The 20,321-nt window shown below is 37.6% G+C and overlaps 1 protein-coding gene across 3 annotated transcripts; it reads left to right on the forward strand.

Annotated features, from left to right (window-relative positions):
• Positions 1 to 95: 95 nt before the first annotated feature.
• LOC142974714 ((E3-independent) E2 ubiquitin-conjugating enzyme UBE2O) lies at positions 96 to 19,267 on the forward strand. 3 transcript variants are annotated; one of them, XM_076117187.1, is made up of 25 exons: positions 96 to 426; positions 1,358 to 1,585; positions 4,352 to 4,594; positions 5,676 to 5,790; positions 6,148 to 6,279; positions 7,197 to 7,333; positions 7,684 to 7,859; positions 8,345 to 8,482; positions 8,938 to 9,139; positions 9,511 to 9,636; positions 9,794 to 9,894; positions 9,979 to 10,114; positions 10,200 to 10,286; positions 10,411 to 10,582; positions 10,959 to 11,146; positions 11,280 to 11,369; positions 11,513 to 11,965; positions 12,099 to 12,222; positions 12,439 to 12,544; positions 13,711 to 13,800; positions 15,715 to 15,830; positions 16,219 to 16,448; positions 16,850 to 17,047; positions 17,386 to 17,536; positions 17,625 to 19,267. In XM_076117187.1, the coding sequence occupies exons 1-25, from the start codon at positions 202 to 204 to the stop codon at positions 17,954 to 17,956; spliced, it is 4,296 nt and encodes a 1,431-aa protein (XP_075973302.1). In that variant the 5' UTR covers positions 96 to 201; the 3' UTR covers positions 17,957 to 19,267. The 3 variants fall into 3 exon arrangements, with proteins under 3 accessions (XP_075973302.1, XP_075973304.1, XP_075973303.1); XM_076117188.1 differs by having other exon boundaries at positions 97 to 426; positions 8,360 to 8,482; XM_076117189.1 differs by lacking the exon at positions 13,711 to 13,800.
• The last annotated feature ends 1,054 nt before the right edge of the window (positions 19,268 to 20,321 follow it).

The following is a 20,321-nucleotide window of genomic DNA, read 5'->3' on the forward strand; positions in this document are numbered from 1 at the left end:
GAAAAAATATCTGTTTTACATCGATTAAACATTTACCTTGCGTACAACGGAATGCAATTTTAATTCACAAAAAATCCGCAAGATGGCGTTTCCGTTGCATAATTTATTGACGCATGCGCCACACATTGCAATCAGCTGTCAGAAAGAACATAATCACGTAAAAAACAAAATTATTTGTGTCTTTAGATAATTCCCGTCAATATGGCGGGGCAAAATCCAGGTTCGCCGACTGACTTTCAATATTTTTACGAGGATGAAGTGTATAAAATCAACAATCGCGGTCAAGTGGTCTTCGGTCTGGTACTCGAGAACTATGAAGCCAACTCCAGCGATCAAGAGAGCGACATTGAAACTCCGATACAAAAAGGCGAAATTCGTGTTGTCTGGCATCCTTCCGGCACCGAGCGGGTCATATCCGAGAAGTCGGTAAGCGAGGATTGCTACAAATTATACTTTTCGTCTCACGCGGCGTCGGCTACTTGCGCACCGTTGTGTCCGTTGTAGTTAAAAAATAAATCATGCCGTTACCTTCGAGTATAACAACCCCTAATTGTGAGGCTAAATACTATATTTCTTGAATAATACACGATGTGCCCTTGAATATTAGTTTATGAGGGTAAGAGCAGGTAGTTCATTTATGAAATCTACCCGCACATTTAACGCACGAAATATGTATTTCATACATTAAAAGTAAATTGAGTTTATTGAGTAGTTTACTGATTTTTTATTGTCACAGACCATGAAGTAAGCAATTTGTTGATTGGATTGAGTTGAATTGGCATGCACACATAAAAAAATAACATGATATCCCAAAAAGGTGTGTGTTCTAATAAGGACATCAATCAATATACAATATAATTTTATGTACAGCAAGAAGGTATATTGTATTGTTGGACTTTCAGACAATATGAGCCCATTATTCTTAGCAAGGGTGATGACAGGATGTGGTCCGGTCCCTTTGGTCAGAAACTTTTGTTAATATAATGACAGCCCAAAACCTGTTTTTGGAACCTTTTTTTTCCTTTCCTTTCTTTCTTTAATAGTAATAATCTTTTAGCAAAGAATAAGCATCATCGGTGGTACTGCAATACATTGTCAAAAATAATTCAAATTTCCTTTTTTTTATATTAAAAGGAATATATCCCTAGGTCTGAATATTACTGCAAATCCATTTATGCACTTCTTGAATTGATGCTATTCTTGAATTAATGATAAAACAATATGAAAGTGAAATTATACATAAAGCAGCATACTCATTTTCTGTCATTAGTAAAATTAGTTCATAGCATTAAGATTTTTATGCAGTAGCACCAACAATATGTTTATTACAAATACAAATACCTTTTGTCACTCACAGGTGGGTTTAGCAGACCGCTCTTTAATGCCCGGAGATGTAGTCCGTCGTCTGATAGCTGGTAAAGACACCCAAAGAGGCTACTGTCGGGATATTATAATGACGGCAGCTCTTCAAATAGTGGGCACCAAACATGTGATACCAAGTGTCGCTAGTGAGAGGCTGCAGCCGTTAGAAGAGTTCACTCCCGATTTGGCAGTCTGCCTCGATTCTTGGGTTGGAACTTCTAAGGTAAGTTTTAGAGAGACATTTATAAGTGCATGTGCTTCCTTTTGCAGGTGTACTCTCTATGTTATTTGATAAACAGTGACATGTGATTACTTTTTCTTTGTAAATACATTGATAGAGATTGGTACTACAGTAACAGTCAGTTAGAAGTTTTAATGATATTTTAGTTTCTAATGATTTTAGGCAGATACAACAAAAATTTTAATTGAGAATATTGAAATCTGAATTCTGTATGAAGATCTATGGTTATTAAAATAATTATTTTGTTTCTTTATTACATTCTAACAAGTACAAGATGCTGTCTGGCTTCCTAGATATAACATTTAAAAATATCACTATGATATTAGTTAATATTCTTTCTCATAACATTATGGTTTAATTAAAAATTGATAGTCATCTAAAATTAATGTTGCAACATTAATTTTAGATTGATCAATTTACTTAAGTTAAAGTTTTATAAGTAAAGAACTGTAGGTAGATAAATAATAAATATTATGGCAATACCTTCACATATTGTAGCTTCTGTTCTATGTTATGTAAAGTAATAAAATATATCCATATATTTATAGGATATTTATTTACTCAAATGTACTTAAAATGAAAAATATTGTTAGTTCTTTCAACAATAATCAGAAACATTACATTAATAAAACTATCAAGACTGATTTATTAAAACTTTTAGAACTAATTTAGATTGGACTACTACAAGGTCAATGACTTCGAAACAATTTTTATTGAATTTATGTTTTGTTTGAGCGTCACGCAAAAAGCACACAATGGATTTTGTCGTCATCACTTAAAACCATGAAGACTTACTTAAATGCTGAGAAAGGATTCGATTTTAATTGACTGCATAAAACTGTGAGACATAATATGTAAGATTGTAACGGTAAATATTAAAAAAAGACGCGAAGTTTCTAGTGTTTTAAAAATATTGTTTCAGGCATTAGTTGTATACATGAACCTTATGTAGTAAATACGTTGCTAAAATCTTAAAAATCGTTGTATAAAAATGATTATAACATGCTTAAAATTTACTTACCGTGGCACATGACTGAATTTCGTAAAATATTTTATTGTAATAAAAAATCTGGTAGTCCTGTATGGATGTGAAAGGAGCAAGGGAAGTTTGTAAGGATCGTACCAAGTGACGTTCTTTGATCTCTGCATACCATAAAACAATAACTAACCTAACATAACCAGTGGTCCGCGGAAGACAGAATGTGGTCCGCGAATAATTTTAAATTTTCAGTGTACACTTTATTAATATACTTACATAGTTGTCCCTGTTAACAAGAATAATATAAAAGTGGTCCCGGACTAAGAAAAGGTTGGGAACCCCTGCCATAAAAAGTGTGATTTTATGCATGATTGTATATGAAAAAAAATCATAATATCACACCACCTATGCCTTGATTCTTTTTAAAAAGTATCAACAGATCATCAAATAATAAGATCAAACTCGATGATAAATACAGTACGCTTGTTAATAGTCGTGTTCCCATTTATAATATTAGTAGCGAACAGTGGTTATGCACGAGTGCGCCCGTGTGGTATCAATAGCTTGCGTCGGTTATAAGAAAGAATATTTTTATCTCATACAAACAAGCGAAGTATTTAAGGTTGAAGGAAAAAAGAACTAGTGCATTCTATTTTAAATTGAAGTATACAATCAAATAGTAAATACGAGGTTTTTAAATGTGTTTTGGCCTGCCCATTTAGAACTGGATACCTACTTATTGATCTATGTGTGTTTCAAAACATTAAATAGGGCTGTTCGATGGAGACTTGGCAAAGTCTCTTTAATCACCAACACGAAAAATATACCTCCAGAGCAAAATAATCGTTGTTTAAAATCATGTTGACTAATTTTTTGGTCCAATCTGAAGAAAAATACTACATATTTGCCAATTGTCATTCACTTTATAATACATACTCTTTTTGGGATTCTATGTACGGTAGTCAAACAAAAAATGTAGGACGGCGATATCGTTTTAGTATATTTTGTTCCTCAAATAATTGTATAAAATCACCAGAGACACGAACAAACGCTTGCCATGTCTTTACTTATGCAATTATAATACCTTGCTAACACCGTGAAAACAATCACTGAATACACAATAACCCGATCGATTACAATAAATAATTAATTTCGCACGCTGCCGTTTCAACGGTCTTGTTATACATGATATTGTAAGTTCTGGAATAATCTCGGACTAGGGACTAGGCCAGTGGTTCCCAACCAGTGGTCCATGGAAAAAAATATGTTCCGCGAATGATTTTAAAGCTTTAAATTTCCAGGATGATTATTACATTTTATTTTTAATATACTTACATAGTGGTCCCTGCTAACAAGAATAATATAAAGTGGTCTCGGACTAAGAAAAGGTTGGGAACCCCTGGACTAGACTATGATAATCCGGATAAAACAAATTAGACTTGTACGGTGGATACGTGTTTATGATGTTATGTAATTTCTACCTATCCCCATGCGAGTAGCGCGCCCTGTTGAGCACTAGAATATTCTAAAACTACACGTAAACTAGTCTAGCAACGAAATTTGTGATAGTGATATTTAGGAAGAAAATAACACGACATAATAATATGAAAAAATATGGGTAGTTACTTGAAGAAAAACAAATCACGAAACTCGATTTTATGCCAGTTGAACTACTTACTTATCTACCGCGATCCATATACTAGTTTTTACTCGATGACATTTTATTAGTAAGTTTATTTTGTCGAGAATAACGAAGTATTTGTCCACAGGCCGTCCATAGTAAACTGCGCCTAGTGTCCGCGGATGGGTCTCGGCTGGAGTACCCGGACCTCGACACGTGTCCTCTCGAAGACTACTCGATGCGTCGTCGACGATCAACGCCCTACTCTTCGTCCGAGTTCTACCCGGGACAAGTGGTGTACGGCCCGCTCGGCTCCCTGGATAACGCCAACTGGCTGCACGTCACCAAGGAAATGAAGGCTGCTAGGAAACATAAAATGCATGATCATAAGGTAAGCTCATACTTATTACTAACCTACGAACCTATAGACAGTAAGTCCTAATATAGTCATAATTAAAACCGAAAAAACAGTATATCTTTTTTACTTATTTATAAATAAATGTAACCCATCAATGTCCCACTGCTGGTCAAGGGTCTCTTCCCGTAAAGTGGGAGGGGTTAGGCTTTAAAATAAGAACTGAAATAAAAAGTCTAACTCTCGTACTTACTTACAACTTAAGTTGTAATATTCATCATGAATTCATTATTCCATAATTAAAATGCAATTTATAAATTAATTACAGACTAACTGTTAAGCTCGAATACCAATTTTGTAATTTATTGTGTAATCTAGGAACTTCCTATTGCAGTACTTCCGAACATAACAGTATCGACCTTAAGTCAATAAATTGGTTAGACTATGTAAACTATTTCCCATTAAGCAACTCGCTATTGATTTCAATATTAAGTCATGACAATAAACGTATCATGATATGATGTCGTGTACCTTTATAATTTACGTATCGAGTAAAACTATTTGACGTAAATAGGACGTCGAGTGCACGCACGTTACAGTTTTTTCCTCATATTTAAATTACGTTACCTCATATCCAAATTATATAGGCACGCTTTGTTCGAGACGATTACCTACAACTTATTGATGAATTACAAAATACAAAAAGAAAAAAATTATAAATAGAAGAATTCTTGGTAATAACTCCCTTAAACTTTCGTCAAATAGATGACTAGAAAGGTCGCTAAGGTGGGTAGATGGAATTTACCCGAAATTGTTATCTGGCTCAGGTGCTCACGTGGGCATTAGAGGCGTCTCGTTAATTTTATTAATATTAATAGATTTATATGATTGTATTTTCGAGATTTTGGATCTCTCTTTTATTCACCGAATCTCTTTTCGATTTGACATTATTTTTATACTATTACTTATTTTGGTTACAATGGGTAAAATATACTACTACCTTAATACGATGACTCCATGCGTCCACAATTTGATGGGTAGTTTTCTATCTATTATTTCATATTTACTTTGATTATAAAATGTCCTTTTATAACTACAATTATGTTTGTTCGTGTAGTTCACGGTGGAGGCGGTGATGACGGAGAGCGTGAGCGTGCACTGGCAGTGCCGCGCGCTGTGCACGCCCCCTACCGACGCCACCGCGCCGCAGCAGCCCAAGTTCCTTGTTGAAGGTAACACTGCAACAGTTGTAGCTATCTTCTAAAATATCTTTAATACGGATTGCATCTGCCATTGGTTTAGATGGAGACTAAGATGGAGAAAAAGAGCCTCAGTTTCTTCCTTAGAACCTTCTATCTTCTGATCATATGATCACATGGTCGTAAAGTTTTAAAATCCTACTAATATCATAAATGCGAAATTTGTGAGTATGTTTGTTACTCTTTCACGTAAGTAGGTAGCTGAAGACCCAGAATAACACATAGGAATTAACATTTTTATCCCGGAGTTCCCGATGGATCGGGATTTACTTCTAATAATATGTTGTAAGGGTATGTAAAGTAACTAATTTACATTTGTCTGGTATTCAGGCGAAGATCTAAAGAACCTGAAGTTGCTGAACGTGTTTGAGCCGTGCACGCTGCAAGTCGGCGACAGGAACTTTCTCACCATCAGCTCCGAAGACAGCTTCGTTAGTAAGAAGCAATGGAGGAAGCAACAAAGTAAGTAACCATTACATTCTAAATTCGTATCTATAGAAGTATAGATAGACAGACATTTTATAGAGAGCCTTGGCGTCTTTCATCATTATAATTAATAAATCTGTGTATTTTTTAAAAGATGTAGCTGTACGAAACAGGCCAGGCAAATCACTGATGTTCTTAGTTCTGAATGTCGTAAATCTCCTGACTCCTCCAACTGCGAATCTTTCTCAAGGCCTTCTAACTTGTAGGACTATAGATCCGGTGTCTGTGTGGTAGTTATTAAATTGTACGATTTTTTGTACCTACAAAGTTGGTATAAAGTTTTGATGTTAATACTCAAAGTTGAATTTCAGACATTCAAAGATTCACGTTAGTTGCATGCGCGTAAGTGCAAACACAGACGTGACATTTACGAGCTCATAACACGAGTAGTCTGGACTTCATTTGTCAGGAATAAAATTACATTAATTTATGAATACGTCACGCCCACGTATCCCGTGTGCAATGAATGACCATTGACCTTTAATTACACAGTTCCGCTGTTTAATTAGCGATCTATAATTTATTAATTGAACCACACGCTGTGGTTTGTGAGTTAAATGATCGTTTTGTATGGCCAGTATGTTTCACCTATGGCGTGGCTAAATAACATTACTCTTTCCTATTTACTCATATAATCGCGTTACCATACACGCTACCGTACCATACGCGATATTTGCTAGAACTTTATCATAATTACCTCTGTGATAAAAATCAATTATATGATCTTAGAATCGATTTCCTTGCGTAAAGAAATTATGTTACATCCTGAATTTCGAGAAATAATTTTCCCATACACCTGAAAATTTTGATTATCGTACCATATTTTTAGCTATAGGCTTTATTTCTTATCCTTAACTTAGCTCCCTATTAAGCATCTACTTATACTTGTACAGGTAAATACTACAGAAATCTCCGCAAGCAGACCCGGCCGTTGAAGAAGCCTTCGAAAACGGAGACCAACTCCACAGACCACGTGCCGTCTAGACCCAAGAAACGCGCCTCCTCACACAGGAAACTTAAGGCGGCCGATGTAAGTATATTTAATTAACTACGAAATTTGTTCGACTCAGAATTTTTATGTAAAATTGTGCCTCGGTTAAATTAAAATAAGGCCATCTTTCTTTGTTTAACTATGGTGTCTCTAACGCGGGAGACTTTGCTTAGAGTAAAGTTTCAAACGTACGAAGATTGACAATGACAGTGATTTAATGAATTTGAATACTACTACATCAGGCGCGTACTTGCTCGTTTATGACTTAGGCCGCTCCCCCATATTAACCGCTACATCGATGAGTAGTCATGTAAAAATGCCCTGAAACTCTTCTGTTTAAAACTTTTCCCGCCGCAAAATACAGTCTCTAATTGTGTAATCTGTTTCAGAACGATATGGAAATAGACGGCGACGACAAACTGGAATGCCTGGCGGACGAGGGTCTGAAGACGGACGCGAACTGCCCCAGCATCAAGATCGAGCCGATCGGCGACGTGTCCTCGCTGCCCACGGCCAGCAGCCAGGAGGACACCGCCACCGAGGAGAAGAACGACTCCGGCATCAGGTAGCGATACTACTCACCGCTTGGCTTTGCTGGTTATGGGTATACTGAATATGTTTAGAAATTTTCGTCGTATTATGTGTAGAAATATGAAATCGAGACCGTTCGTATGTACCGTGCACGTACGTATACTTGTAACGATTGAGTGTTTATTGTATACGTGTACGTTTCATATATGTCGTTATAGAAACTAGTTGTGTTTGAAGACCACTATTAAGTTACCTAATCAAAAAATATTTAAAAAACATTCATAGGTACTCACGCACATTAAGATGCATCGACTAATAAAAGTATTATGCATTTCATTACCCAAGGTCACTTCTACACTAGATAGAGAGACAAGACTGCACAAAAATACAAAATTGTACCTAATATTATAGATAAATTACACGCATAACTTCACAATACACCGCTTGGTCGCTATACATAATACAGCTAAGTAAACAAGCACCTGTAATTCGTGGCACTACATCGAGTACGCTAACTAGATGGCACGTCCGCAGTCCCGAGCCCACGCGCGAGGACAGCTCGCTGCTCAACGGCGACAGCAAGTCCGACACCGCGCTCAACGACGACGACTCCGACAACTGGGAGAACACCAGCAGCGAGGCCAGCGATACTGACAGGTATATATTCATTACTATCATCCAAGAAAGCATATATTCTTGACTGTGATATGATGTTTGTCTATGATATCTAAATACAAGAGACATAGGCAAGGAGTATAGATGATAGTAAGAAAGGTCATTCCTTTTCATTATAGTTATGTCTCCTGTCTATTGTATATATACATTTCGCCTTCTGAGCTGCAGTTCTATTCTGAGACACACACAAGTAACGCGTATTGTACAATGGTTAATTGTTTTGTAAAAGAAAATTGTTTTAAAGAGATTAAATTGTTATCACAAATCAGTTGAAATAGCAAGTTAATAAAATTTGCTTAGTGAATATTTCCATACTGCAAACACCGCGCTAAGAATTGCCATCAAATTAAAACACTTGTCTCTATTTTAATTCTGATGCCACAGTCAGTTATGACCACAATTTGTTACCTACTTCACTGTTTTTGTGTGTTATATAGCGGTGCAACATGGTCATCTCGCTGTTCATCAGCGGCGTCAGGTCGCGGCAAGCGTTCCCCGCAGCTGGCGGTGCGGCTGCTCCGCGGCAAGCGCCTCAAGCGGACCGTGCGCCGAGCGCCGCCCGCGCCGCCCCCGCGCCGTGGTGACCGCGTCGTTGTCGAGACCCTGCACACTACCAGCCGCGCCAATGTCGTGTGGCAGGTAACCGATAAAGCTATCCACTTAAAATAATATTGTAGAAAGTACTCATAGACCAAGACAGCGCTAATAAATTACCCATCTTGAGAGAAAATAAAAACTATTTGTTTTTGTTTCAATATTTTTGTGGATGTTATCATTTTTGACGACTTTGAATCTTGTTAAAATTGTAAACCAATATAAAGCTCTTATATGCTGGTATTTATTTGCGTTAACTCGTAACTTCGACATCCTTCAGCATTACTAAATATTATCACATTTAGCATAGTCAAGCAAGCGCATATACTTTTGTGATAGACGAACTTATTCAGTACACGCGACGTCTCGCGTCCGTGTTTTATTATTAACATACTTATAAAACATGTTGTCTACAGGATGGCACAATAGAAATGGGTATTCCGTCGACACAGTTGTACCCTATCCATCACTTGGATGGACAGGAGTGCTTCCCGGGAGACTTCGTAGTTAGTGGCGCCGCCAACGTTGAAGAAAACCAACAGGTGAGAATAACACAAGACTCGCCGTATTATATCACACTTTATTTTGGAAATATAAAATCATTAACTTCATATATGCTATTTTATCATGAAAATAGACAATATTTAGAGTTGATTTGCGTTAAAAGCATGTATTAAGCCGGTACTATTTTGTTGGCAGTTAAAACACAGGGACTACGGCGTCGTCCAACGTGTGGACCATCACGGTCGGACAGCTATCGTACATTGGTACCGCACATATACCAGTGCTGATGAACCAGTGTAAGTATTAACCTAACTTATCAAATTAACTTATACAAACAGTCTAATATGTCGGATAATAAAATGCTTAATATCTGTCTCTAGGCCACAAATGTTGTACGAGAGTGAAGTAAGCGTGTACGACCTAAAAGACCACCCAGACTTCCAGTACCGGCCCGGCACTGTCGTCATTAGGGTTGCCAACTTCACTGGAGAAGATGCCAACTGCACTGCTGGACAGGTACACCATGAAAAAGATCGTAATATAAAACTACTTGCTCCGAAATAATTTAAAAAGTTCTTATTTAACAATTTTCTTTTTTTAGGTGATCGACAATTTCCCGTCCGGTCGCGTTAAAGTATGGTGGGTGGATGGACACACTAGCATGTGCTGGCCGCAAGATCTTTATAAGGTAAAGCTCTCATCGCCCTAATAAATCAATAAAATATCAACAAAGGAATGTACAGTGGCTTCCCTGTACTGTAGAAGTTGCTTCTTTTTTCGCTAAAATTATCTCAAATGTATTGTATTTGTAGGTTGGTGAGTACGACAGTGAAGAAGGCGAGCTGTGGGGTTCAGACGGATCAGGTTCTGAGGACTCGTGGGAGACGCAGAGCTCCGCGCACGATCCCGAGCCGAGGACGCCCGACCAGCCGCGAACACCCACGCCGCCTGAACAAACTGCCACTAACAATACTGCTAATCAAGGTACCATATTATTGCGAGATTTTATTTTCACATGTAATGCGTGTTAAGTGAATTCAATCTTCAGATTTTCTTGGGTATAATGAAATGTATATTATACACCAAGTGATGACTAAATTACCACAAAATACAATAAATACACCTTGTCTATTCATTACCATAGTCTACATTTTCCTTCAAGATAACCTCAAATGAGCCTACTTTTTTACAAAAAAAATGCATCACATAAACTGCATCTTGTGTAAACATAGGGTACCATTGTATTACGTTATTCTTAATAGTAATTTGTACTGCCTTATTTGCCTTATTTTATTTATAACTTATTACAAAATTAGAAATATTTCAGTATTGGTCTAAATATGTACTTGTTTCTCCCCAGTGCTATCAGCGGCAGTGCTACTAGGCAGCTCGGAGTTCCCGGGCGGCGAGTGCGTGGTGAGCGCGGCGGGCACGCCAGTACCGCGCCTGCTGGAGCCGCGGGTGGCGGCGCATATAGAGCGCGGCCGCGTGGCCATGCGCCGCCTCGAGGAGATGTTCGCCAAGCAACCCTCGCTGCAGAACCAAGAGGTAACCTAAACACAGAATAGTCCTACATTGCACAACTAAACTATTTACAATTTGAATGATTTTGTTTATACTCCAGTGTATATGATCGTTAAAGGAAGTGGCTGATGTACAATTGTTTTTTTTTACTTTCTAGGTTATGCGGAAATTACTGAATCTCTACAAGGACTGTCGGTTCTTAGACCGTCTCATGGGGACATCATTCTTCCATGAAGACCACTTTTTGGTAAGAATATAGTGACATAGTTATAAGTAAATAAATACCTATGTTTTCATCAACGTAGATATTTAAAAAAAATCAAATACAGATTTTTTTAATTGCAACTTATCGTTTGAATTGACAGTAAAACCATATCTACTTATTTGCAGGGTCTATTAGAACGCGTGCGGGAACGCGGTGCGAGTACACCGCGCGCGGGTGAGAGGCGCGTGCACGAGCAGTTAGCTCGTCTGTTCGCGCCCAGCGAGCCGCCCGCCGTGCAGTGTCCTCACGGCCCTCCAGCGTCTTGCGTCCACGCGTCAGCCACACCGGTGGCCCCGGCGTGCCCTCACGGCCCTCCCGCGTCCTGCGTGCTCGCCACGAGCCCGGCGGTCGTGCCCGCCTGTCCTCACGGTCCTCCGGCCTCCTGCGTCCACGCCGCGACTTCTCCCACGGTGCCCGTAGTGTGCCCTCACGGCCCTCCCGCCTCTTGCGTCCACGCCTCCTCTGTAGCTGCGGCACCCGCGCCTACTGCTGCGTCACAAGATGCCATGATGATAGATGAGGAGCTGGATAAAAATCGCGCTATCATCGCGTCCAATGTCACCGTTGAACCTATGGAGGTAAATATTGAATTATTACTACCATTTCGTGAAATAATAGCTTAGTAAGATTTGTCATAAGTTGACATACAGCGGTCACAAAAGCCACATTTAGCCTCTCAACTCATCTTTAATCTTTAATATTATTTTCTAGGTGGAAACGACAGCTAGTAAGAAACAGCTGCACTTGAACATAGAGCCAGTGCAGTCTGGATCAGACACGAACGTCACACAAGATAACGGAGCATGCGTTACCTTGGCGCCTACTAGTGAAAACCGTAAGTATTCTCTTTTGACAGCCAAAATTACTGTAGAAACACGCCTCTACCAACCAACTATTGTGTTATCCATAAATAGTAAAAATATTTTTTTATTCAGTTTGCATTCTAGGGTAGTTACAAAAATGCTTATCAAGGGATAAATTGAATTATCTTTTCTAGTAAGAAAAGTTCGTAAGAAAGTGTATAACTATGTCTCGTATTATTTACCTCCAGCGTCCGCGGAGACAAGCGACGGCGACGGCACCACACGCAACGTGTGCTACAAGCTGTGTAATCTCATCCACACGCAACTTGTCAAGGCACACGCCGAAGTCAGCCGGTAAGTCCTTACTCATAAGGTGGTAAAAATACTCTATACGCTTATGGATTGATTACTATTGAGATAAAATAGGCGAGGTTTCGGACTATGTTGGTAATAAGTGGTTCGGGTTATGAACATCTGACTAAAATTTCGCTTGCTACTGGTTCCGTACAGGCAATGTGTGCACGTGCACATAAAGTCACAAAAAACACTTTATGTAACGCTGTAACAAAAATATTAGAAATAGAAACTAGAAATAAGTATTAAAGTTACTTTAATATTTGCTAACTAAATAAAGTCCGTATTTTGATCAGACATGTTCATAAAATTGCAGTCTGTTATGGTCAGTGGTCAGATAATACGAGAATATAATATATATATATACGTTTAATTTTATGGTCAACTAATCTTAGAAGAAAAACCTCATACCCTTTATTACCAACACGAACGAAAACATCATAAGAACTTTTTCTTTTATATTATTAATGATGTGTATTTATTTATATTTACACTATATGTTGCACACTTTCTCGGATAAAGCGACACGTTTTATTTAACGCAACCTAGTCTTACACAAATGGCAGTAAGTCGTACGTACATTGCCTACAATTAGGCCGAACTATTTGATGCCCAGAGACTCGTATGAAATTTGTCTCGCACGAGTTTACTAAAAACCCCTATTTCATTGCACAAATTATACGTTTTAAGTCGCATAGTTCCTTTCATCGCTATATAAAAGTAGATTTTAGTAGTTAACTTTTATAAATTATGCAAAATACAATGAAATCATAATGCACTTGGAAAATTACACAAAATATTGTATGTTGAGCACCTCTTTCAATTTAGACAGTCAAGTTATTCTCACATAAAAATCTTCAGTTTACTTTTTATTTTTTATTATATCCCATCAAGATATTGTGACATATACCATCAGTATTTTGACGCTTACTTCGATTTCACTATAAGGAACTACACGATTTAAAACTCAAATATCGGGATACATAGTTTAAACAGACATTCATACGCCCTAATTAAGTACAGTATCTCTATACCATATAGGTATTTTATACTAGAGAGATATTTATTGCTTATTATAAAATGTTCCGTCAAAGGGGTTTAGTGCAAGCAAGCAATGGGCCGCAAATAGACCGGCGTGATCGTAAAAGTAACAATTTGTTTCACAGGAGAAGGCCTCAAGAGTTGGCCGATTTCTTAAACACCTTAATGATGAAACGAAACGCGACTGAAGAGAAGTTACTCTACCACTTTTCAGTGTGAGCCTACATTATTGTTTTATTTATGTTCTTAACAAAAGGCTTCTGTACATGTTTTGTGCTTATTTATTATGTTTATTTTGTTATTTTATTATTTATATCTCCTGATTTAAAATGTCCGGGGAGCGTTAAAAGCATTAATCAATTCGCGAAGCTCTTTAGAAGATTCATATACTCATGAACTGTATAAAATGTAAGACAATTTATGTCATTGCGTGTTATTTTAAACTTCATAAATTCTTCTAAAAGTTTGGTTTCTTTATACCATGTACAGATTCCTAGCTAATTGTTATTATTTTATCTTTCTTTTTTATTATTTTATGTTATGCATCTCATTAAATGTCGTGCTGTGTCGTTACTCGGTGGGGTCTTATTTATGTACAGATATTTATGTGAATAGCACACAATAAAAACATAATATCACCAAATAGTTATATATTGCATGGTTCAATGTTAAATATACGGCTAGCGCCCCTGTTCTTGACATATAACAATTTAAAAACATTTAAAAAATCGCAATATGATTATGACAGTCATGCTCTTGTCAGTACAGTTACTTTTCATGGACCAATATTTGAGAATTAAGGAGCGGTTGTTCTTACTATCTGCCCTCTACACAATCCATTTGTTATTTAATATTATTTGCACATTATAACTTAACAGAAACAAAAATACATTCTATCTTGTACTAAGACATCATCTTTGCATGTCAGTGTAACAATGTTACCATTTATTTTGGTAAAGAAATCAACTTTTCGCCTTATCTTGAACACGAACTAATATTAGTTGTATAGATAACAGTTGCACATGGGTAACAAGTATTTTGCATACATACGTACCTACTTAAGTTATTTCGATCACTCCTTCAACACTAACTTTATTTGACAATGTAGAAACAAATTCCTAATTTCTTATGTTAGGTGTTGGGCATTAAATAACATTGATTCAACAATAACAGTACAGAACCATAGCACAATACTTATATTAAACAAATGTGTTTACTTTGCGACCGCATTAGATACATTTTAATTATCATTTCTTGCATTTTATGTTTATCTTTTGATATAATCGTAGACTGGTTTCCAAATTCCCCCTTTTTAATACAGAGGAATGTTACTATATCCTAGAATGCCAATTCTGTGCATGGTTTATCCCAAAAAAAGCACAATTATGTAGTTAATTTTAATCTAAATGCTAGTTTAATTTTTTATTAGAATATTTCCTACTTCACGCGCGAATTTGAATTTAGAATGACATTTGCCGCCATTTGCAAGTTAGCCATTTGTTTCCTCTGCAGTTGTCAAACCTATATTTTTTTAATTTTCTTTTTTTTTTATTTAATAGATACTCTGTAAAAAGTGGTAACTTAATTTCTCTGATTTCCGTGAACTAATGTTTATTGATAAGAGTTGTTTGTTTAATGTAAGTCTTGTAACGATAGACCCCTTGACAATATGCATGGTTGATATATTGTTGGTTGGTACTGTCTCACTGTTCCTGTATTATGTATTTTATATTTATGTGTTGGTGCAATTACCGTCGGCGTATATTTAGTGAACTATATGAAAATGTTTAATAAACGTTATTTTTTTATTTCAGTTACTTCTTATCTCAGTTCACTTGTAATCCTTTTTCGTATTTCTAATAGAAATAATAAATAAATTTTCTTTGATACTCCATATGCGTTCCTAGGTGTTAATGAAGTACATCATAAATTGACTCCGAAATGCTACTTACCCGTTTAACTTTTGAGATAAAATCTCTAGCCCATGAAACTTTAGAACATCATTGAAGTAGAAGTTGGAAACTCTTACTCGGTACATACTATCTATCTACTCATTTTTTCATTTCGACGGTACTTGCGCCAACCAAAAACAGTCTTAGCATATAATAACAGTTGAATCAATATTGTAGTCAGTACGGCGCGCTGGTGGTGAGCATGGCGGACCAGGATGATAAGGGCGAAGACAAGCCGCCCGTCGATGCGGAGCTCAAAGATGCAACCACCGCTACCCTGCCCAAGGTTGAAGGTAATAATCTATTGACTTTGGTACTTTAATCATTATATTCACTTGACGGTATCGCTATTGCCAGTTTCAGGTGCTACTATTTTCTTGCTAGAAGAAAACATTTTAACATGTTTTAAAATACTTACATTATTGAAAGTTACAGTGATTAAATTTGACAGATTCTAAATATCTAAACTCTTTAAACAAATTTTTAATTCTGTGTCTACCATTCGTCTTCTGTTTTTTGGAGTGGTATAAGGTTGTAAACAAATGAGTTGTCCGTACACAGTCTAAGTCTAAGCTGACCTACTGTACTCTTCTCTACAATAGCCTCTAAACTAGCTGGGCTGCTAATGCTTAAATATGAATGCTAAATATAACGAAATCATCATACCTGTATTTATTGTAGCTCCTACAGAAACAGCGCCCCTAGCCACGGCGGAAGGCACAGATGAACCGGAGCCGATGGTAGCGGTCCCCGGCGAGCCGTGTGAGGGCGGCGAGGGATTCTGCGTGCTGGAATCTGCGCCAGCTGCGCATCGCTTCCGACTGTCCATGTTGCAACCCTCTGAACCCAGGACATTCTACTCCGCTGTCAAGAGGGAGATTAAATTGCTCAAAAGCGATCTGCCACCTGGTGTAAGTTTACACTCATAATAATCATACCAAATCGCTTCACTTTTAGTAAAAAATATTGCAAATTTTTGTGGTCTTGACGGTTTTCAAAGAAGATGTAACCGTTATGTGACGGTATTTTCTAACAACGCTAATATTGGTTTACTTATTGCAAACATAATTAGTGGAATGATAGTAAAATTTAACATTCTTGTAGTTAGGTTTCCTATATTTGCACTTCATGTCTGTTACTTCTGCTAGCTTTCGTTTAGAAGTATAATCTTTTGCTTTGCGTAAAAAATAGCGTTCTAAAAGGGAGACTTATACTCAGCAGTATAAATAAGTCATTCAGCAGTATAAAGTAACATAAGCCATAAAAAGAATCATGGTCACTTTACCTATTTCAATATGCTTGTCTCCCATAGGTGTGGGTCCGCGGCTACGAAGACCGCATCGACCTGCTGTCGGTGATGATCGCCGGCCCCACCAAGACGCCGTACGAGGGCGGGCTGTTCGTGTTCGACGTGCAACTGGGCGGCGAGTACCCGCGCGCGCCGCCGCTGTGCCACTACCACTCCTACTGCACCGATAGGCTCAACCCTAACTTGTATGAAGATGGGAAGGTGAGCTTATTTAGTTGTTTTGTTATTTATATCTAGAAATAAATATATGACGTAGACTACAAGACCTTGTTTCTCCGACTGAAAGTGTCATTTTGAGAATCTGTCCGTATCAGTATATTTAAGCCGTCTATATTTTACTGTTGGAAGCAATAGGTTCTTTTACGATTAATGTGTCTATATTAGGCAAGGTAATAATATAATATTGAAAACGAATGGGGAATACTTTTATTGCATTTCGTTATGTGTTTTTTGGAACTTTGAATTTTTTAAAGAATTTTCAGTCACACTTTAGCAGATCAACATAATACATTGTTTCTAATAATTATGTTTTATGTCAGGTGTGTGTGTCACTGCTGGGCACATGGTCGGGTCGTGGCGTGGAGGTGTGGGGCAAGGACAGCTCACTGCTGCAGGTCATCGTGTCGCTGCAGGGCCTCATTCTCAACGCAGAGCCCTACTTCAACGAAGCCGGATATGAGAAGCAGAAAGGTATAAAGGAATTAAAATTAACAAAAAAATAAACATCTCACGGTAATTTTAAAGGAGTCACAGTATACTAATGTGGTTTTTGGTGCAGGTACCCAACAAGGCAAGGAGAACTCTCGCATGTACAACGAGATGGTCCTGCTGAAGCTGGTGCAGTCGATGACGAAGATGTTGCTGAACCCGCCGGAGCCGTTCCGCGACGAGATCCTGCGCCACCTGCGCAGCGCCGCGGCCGCGCTGTGCCGGCGCCTGGAGGAGCTGGTGGCGCTGTCCAACGGGACCGCCGGGGGGGATATAGCTCCACCAGACTACCCGCTGATCCCGGCGTCGCGCGGCTTCTGCCTGACGCTGCGCTCGTCGCTGGAGTCGTTCCGCTCGGCGCTGCGGCGCCACGACATCTCCGTGCCGCCCTCCACGTTATAGCCGCCGCACTAGCCGTCCCCGCGCACCCCTCCCCCGCAAATTATTCAAAAATATTCGTAGTTTATAGTATTTATTGTGATGTACTTGTCGAGTATTAGTGCGGCGAGGCGTCGCTCCGTCGCCTCTCTCGTCCGGCCGCGGCCGACGTCGCGGGGCCGACCGCTCCTCTCTAATAAAATTAATGATAATCAAATTCTAAATGAAACGTTCGATCTTGTGCGAACGGCATGATTATTAGATTTATTAATGCATAGATTAATATTATTTATTTGTTACAAAGTAATGTCTACTTTTAATTCAACATTCGACGTTATGATGTTTAGATTATGGGTACTTATTAAAATTGCATACTTTTTACGAGGCGAAGCTTTTTGCTGTCATTCGAATATTTGCTACACTAATATATTATTATAATTATAATATACAATAAAGACAGGTGTTCTAGATGTAACGTCTAGAACGTTTCGTTCCTGATTCCAATATTGTTTAATATTTACGATGAAGCTATTTATCAATGTTTAGGGAATGATGTGCGAGTATAACGAGTATCTCATCGATGTTTTATTTTTATGTATGTGTCATGTTGTGTGTAAAAATATGCATTCACTCATTTTTATGTAATTATAGTTTGTTTTTATTTTATTTTTGTTTTATATTGCGGGAAATATGTAATGTAAAGATAGATGTGGTGAGACCGTGCGCTCTGTGAGTCTGTGCGTGTATCGCCAGGCACAGGCGCGAGTGAGCAACTTGTGCAACTACAGTACATACCACGTAGCTTAGTGAGTTGTCGGCCACGACACACCTTTACGTAGAGTTCACTCTGATCTCCCTAAATATATTACGTTGTTTTCATTCTCGTTACCAATGTTTGAAATTAATGAAAATAATTTACACTCTTAGGTTTAGTGCGAGTAGAAGTTGTTCGGATATTCTTTTATCTCACGCCAAATATAGCGCGTCACAAAAGTATTTCTATTACTTGCGGTGATACCTACATTCTTAGTATTAATTATTTAACATTTCCCAGTCTCAATGAAATTGTAAAGTGCTATTCAGTGATTTGGCGCTTATTAGTGATATTTTCTAAATTTAGTTTTAATTTTCTATCCACTATTATTTTATAATGAAATATTGTCCCCCTCGATAGTGCTTGTAGTAAACATCGGCGCGCGCGCCGTTCCCCGCGCAGCACAAATACAATGAAACCTTATGCCAAAGTCAATTGAGCTATGGAAGGCTTTTGTCGCTTGTGTACGCGAGATAAGTGACAACTATGTATAATGATAAAAAATAAATAATTCTTCAACATTATACTGTTTTTATTTAATTCCGTTCTTGATGCCTACACGTTTTACCCCCTGCCATTCGATGTTAACTTGTTGAATCTAATCCTTTCTGATGTTTAAGCGAATAAGTACTACTTCAATGAAATTTGTCAAGATGTAATAAAGGATAGTAATAAAAGAATGTAAAATGACTACTTAGCTGTCCAGATACTATAAATAAGAGGGTACGTAATAGATAAATGAATGTCGTGTTGTTACAAACACAACTAGAAATACAGAACCAGTATATCTATATTTTTTACCAATAAAACCACAATTTTCTGAATTAGCAAGAAATATCTTCTACCAGAAACCTATATTTACTAAAAACCACGAAAAATATATCGAAACAAACCTAACAAATACCATAATATAAAACCAAAATACCCACATCTATATCAATTCACAATACAAAGGCAACACGAACGTCTGAGGTCATAGCTCTCGCTTGTTTATGCCGCAGGTAATCGGAGCGTGAACGCACATATTGCATAAACCACAAGACGCGATGGCGCGAGATAACGGTACTCGTGATAACGATCTAGCCTTACCTGTCTATACTCGTTTCTGATACTACACGATTCTCAGAATATTCTGTAAATAAATATTAAAACGTGTGTGATCAGAAGTATTCTGTGGTTATGGTTTTTATTCTTGGAAATCGAGAATTTGTTATGTCAAAGATTGCTTGGTCTGTTTATAGTTGATTGATAAAATCAGATGATTTTTTTGGAAATATTTATGTCACATTTGTCAGGATGTCAGTTTAGGATTGCTTATACTATTATATGTAGTTACAGTCAACTTGGGTAACTTAATCATTTGGTTAACATTGAACGATATTCATTTTAGTTTTGCAAACTTTTATCAAGTATGTTGGTTTCATATGAAAAAAATAATCAAAACTAGTTCAAATTCCCACTGTCAATGTTACCCAAATGATTCATAGTTACCCAAGTTGACTGTGATTGGTAAAATTAAATGTATATTGCACTATGACATTAAATTGTCTTTGAGACAATCGCATTGAGAGATAA

Source organism: Anticarsia gemmatalis, chromosome 8 (genome assembly GCF_050436995.1).
Source record: "Anticarsia gemmatalis isolate Benzon Research Colony breed Stoneville strain chromosome 8, ilAntGemm2 primary, whole genome shotgun sequence".
Taxonomy (NCBI): domain Eukaryota; kingdom Metazoa; phylum Arthropoda; class Insecta; order Lepidoptera; family Erebidae; genus Anticarsia; species Anticarsia gemmatalis.

Excerpts from the sequence above, each read along its gene's own strand:
- LOC142974714 (XM_076117187.1), top strand. The coding sequence starts at position 202 with ATGGCGGGGCAAAATCCAGGTTCGCCGACTGACTTTCAATATTTTTAC. Across the intron at positions 9,895-9,978 it reads ACCAGTGCTGATGAACCAGT|GCCACAAATGTTGTACGAGA; the intron begins GTAAGTATTAAC and ends ATCTGTCTCTAG. Across the intron at positions 13,801-15,714 it reads TTACTCTACCACTTTTCAGT|TCAGTACGGCGCGCTGGTGG; the intron begins GTGAGCCTACAT and ends TCAATATTGTAG.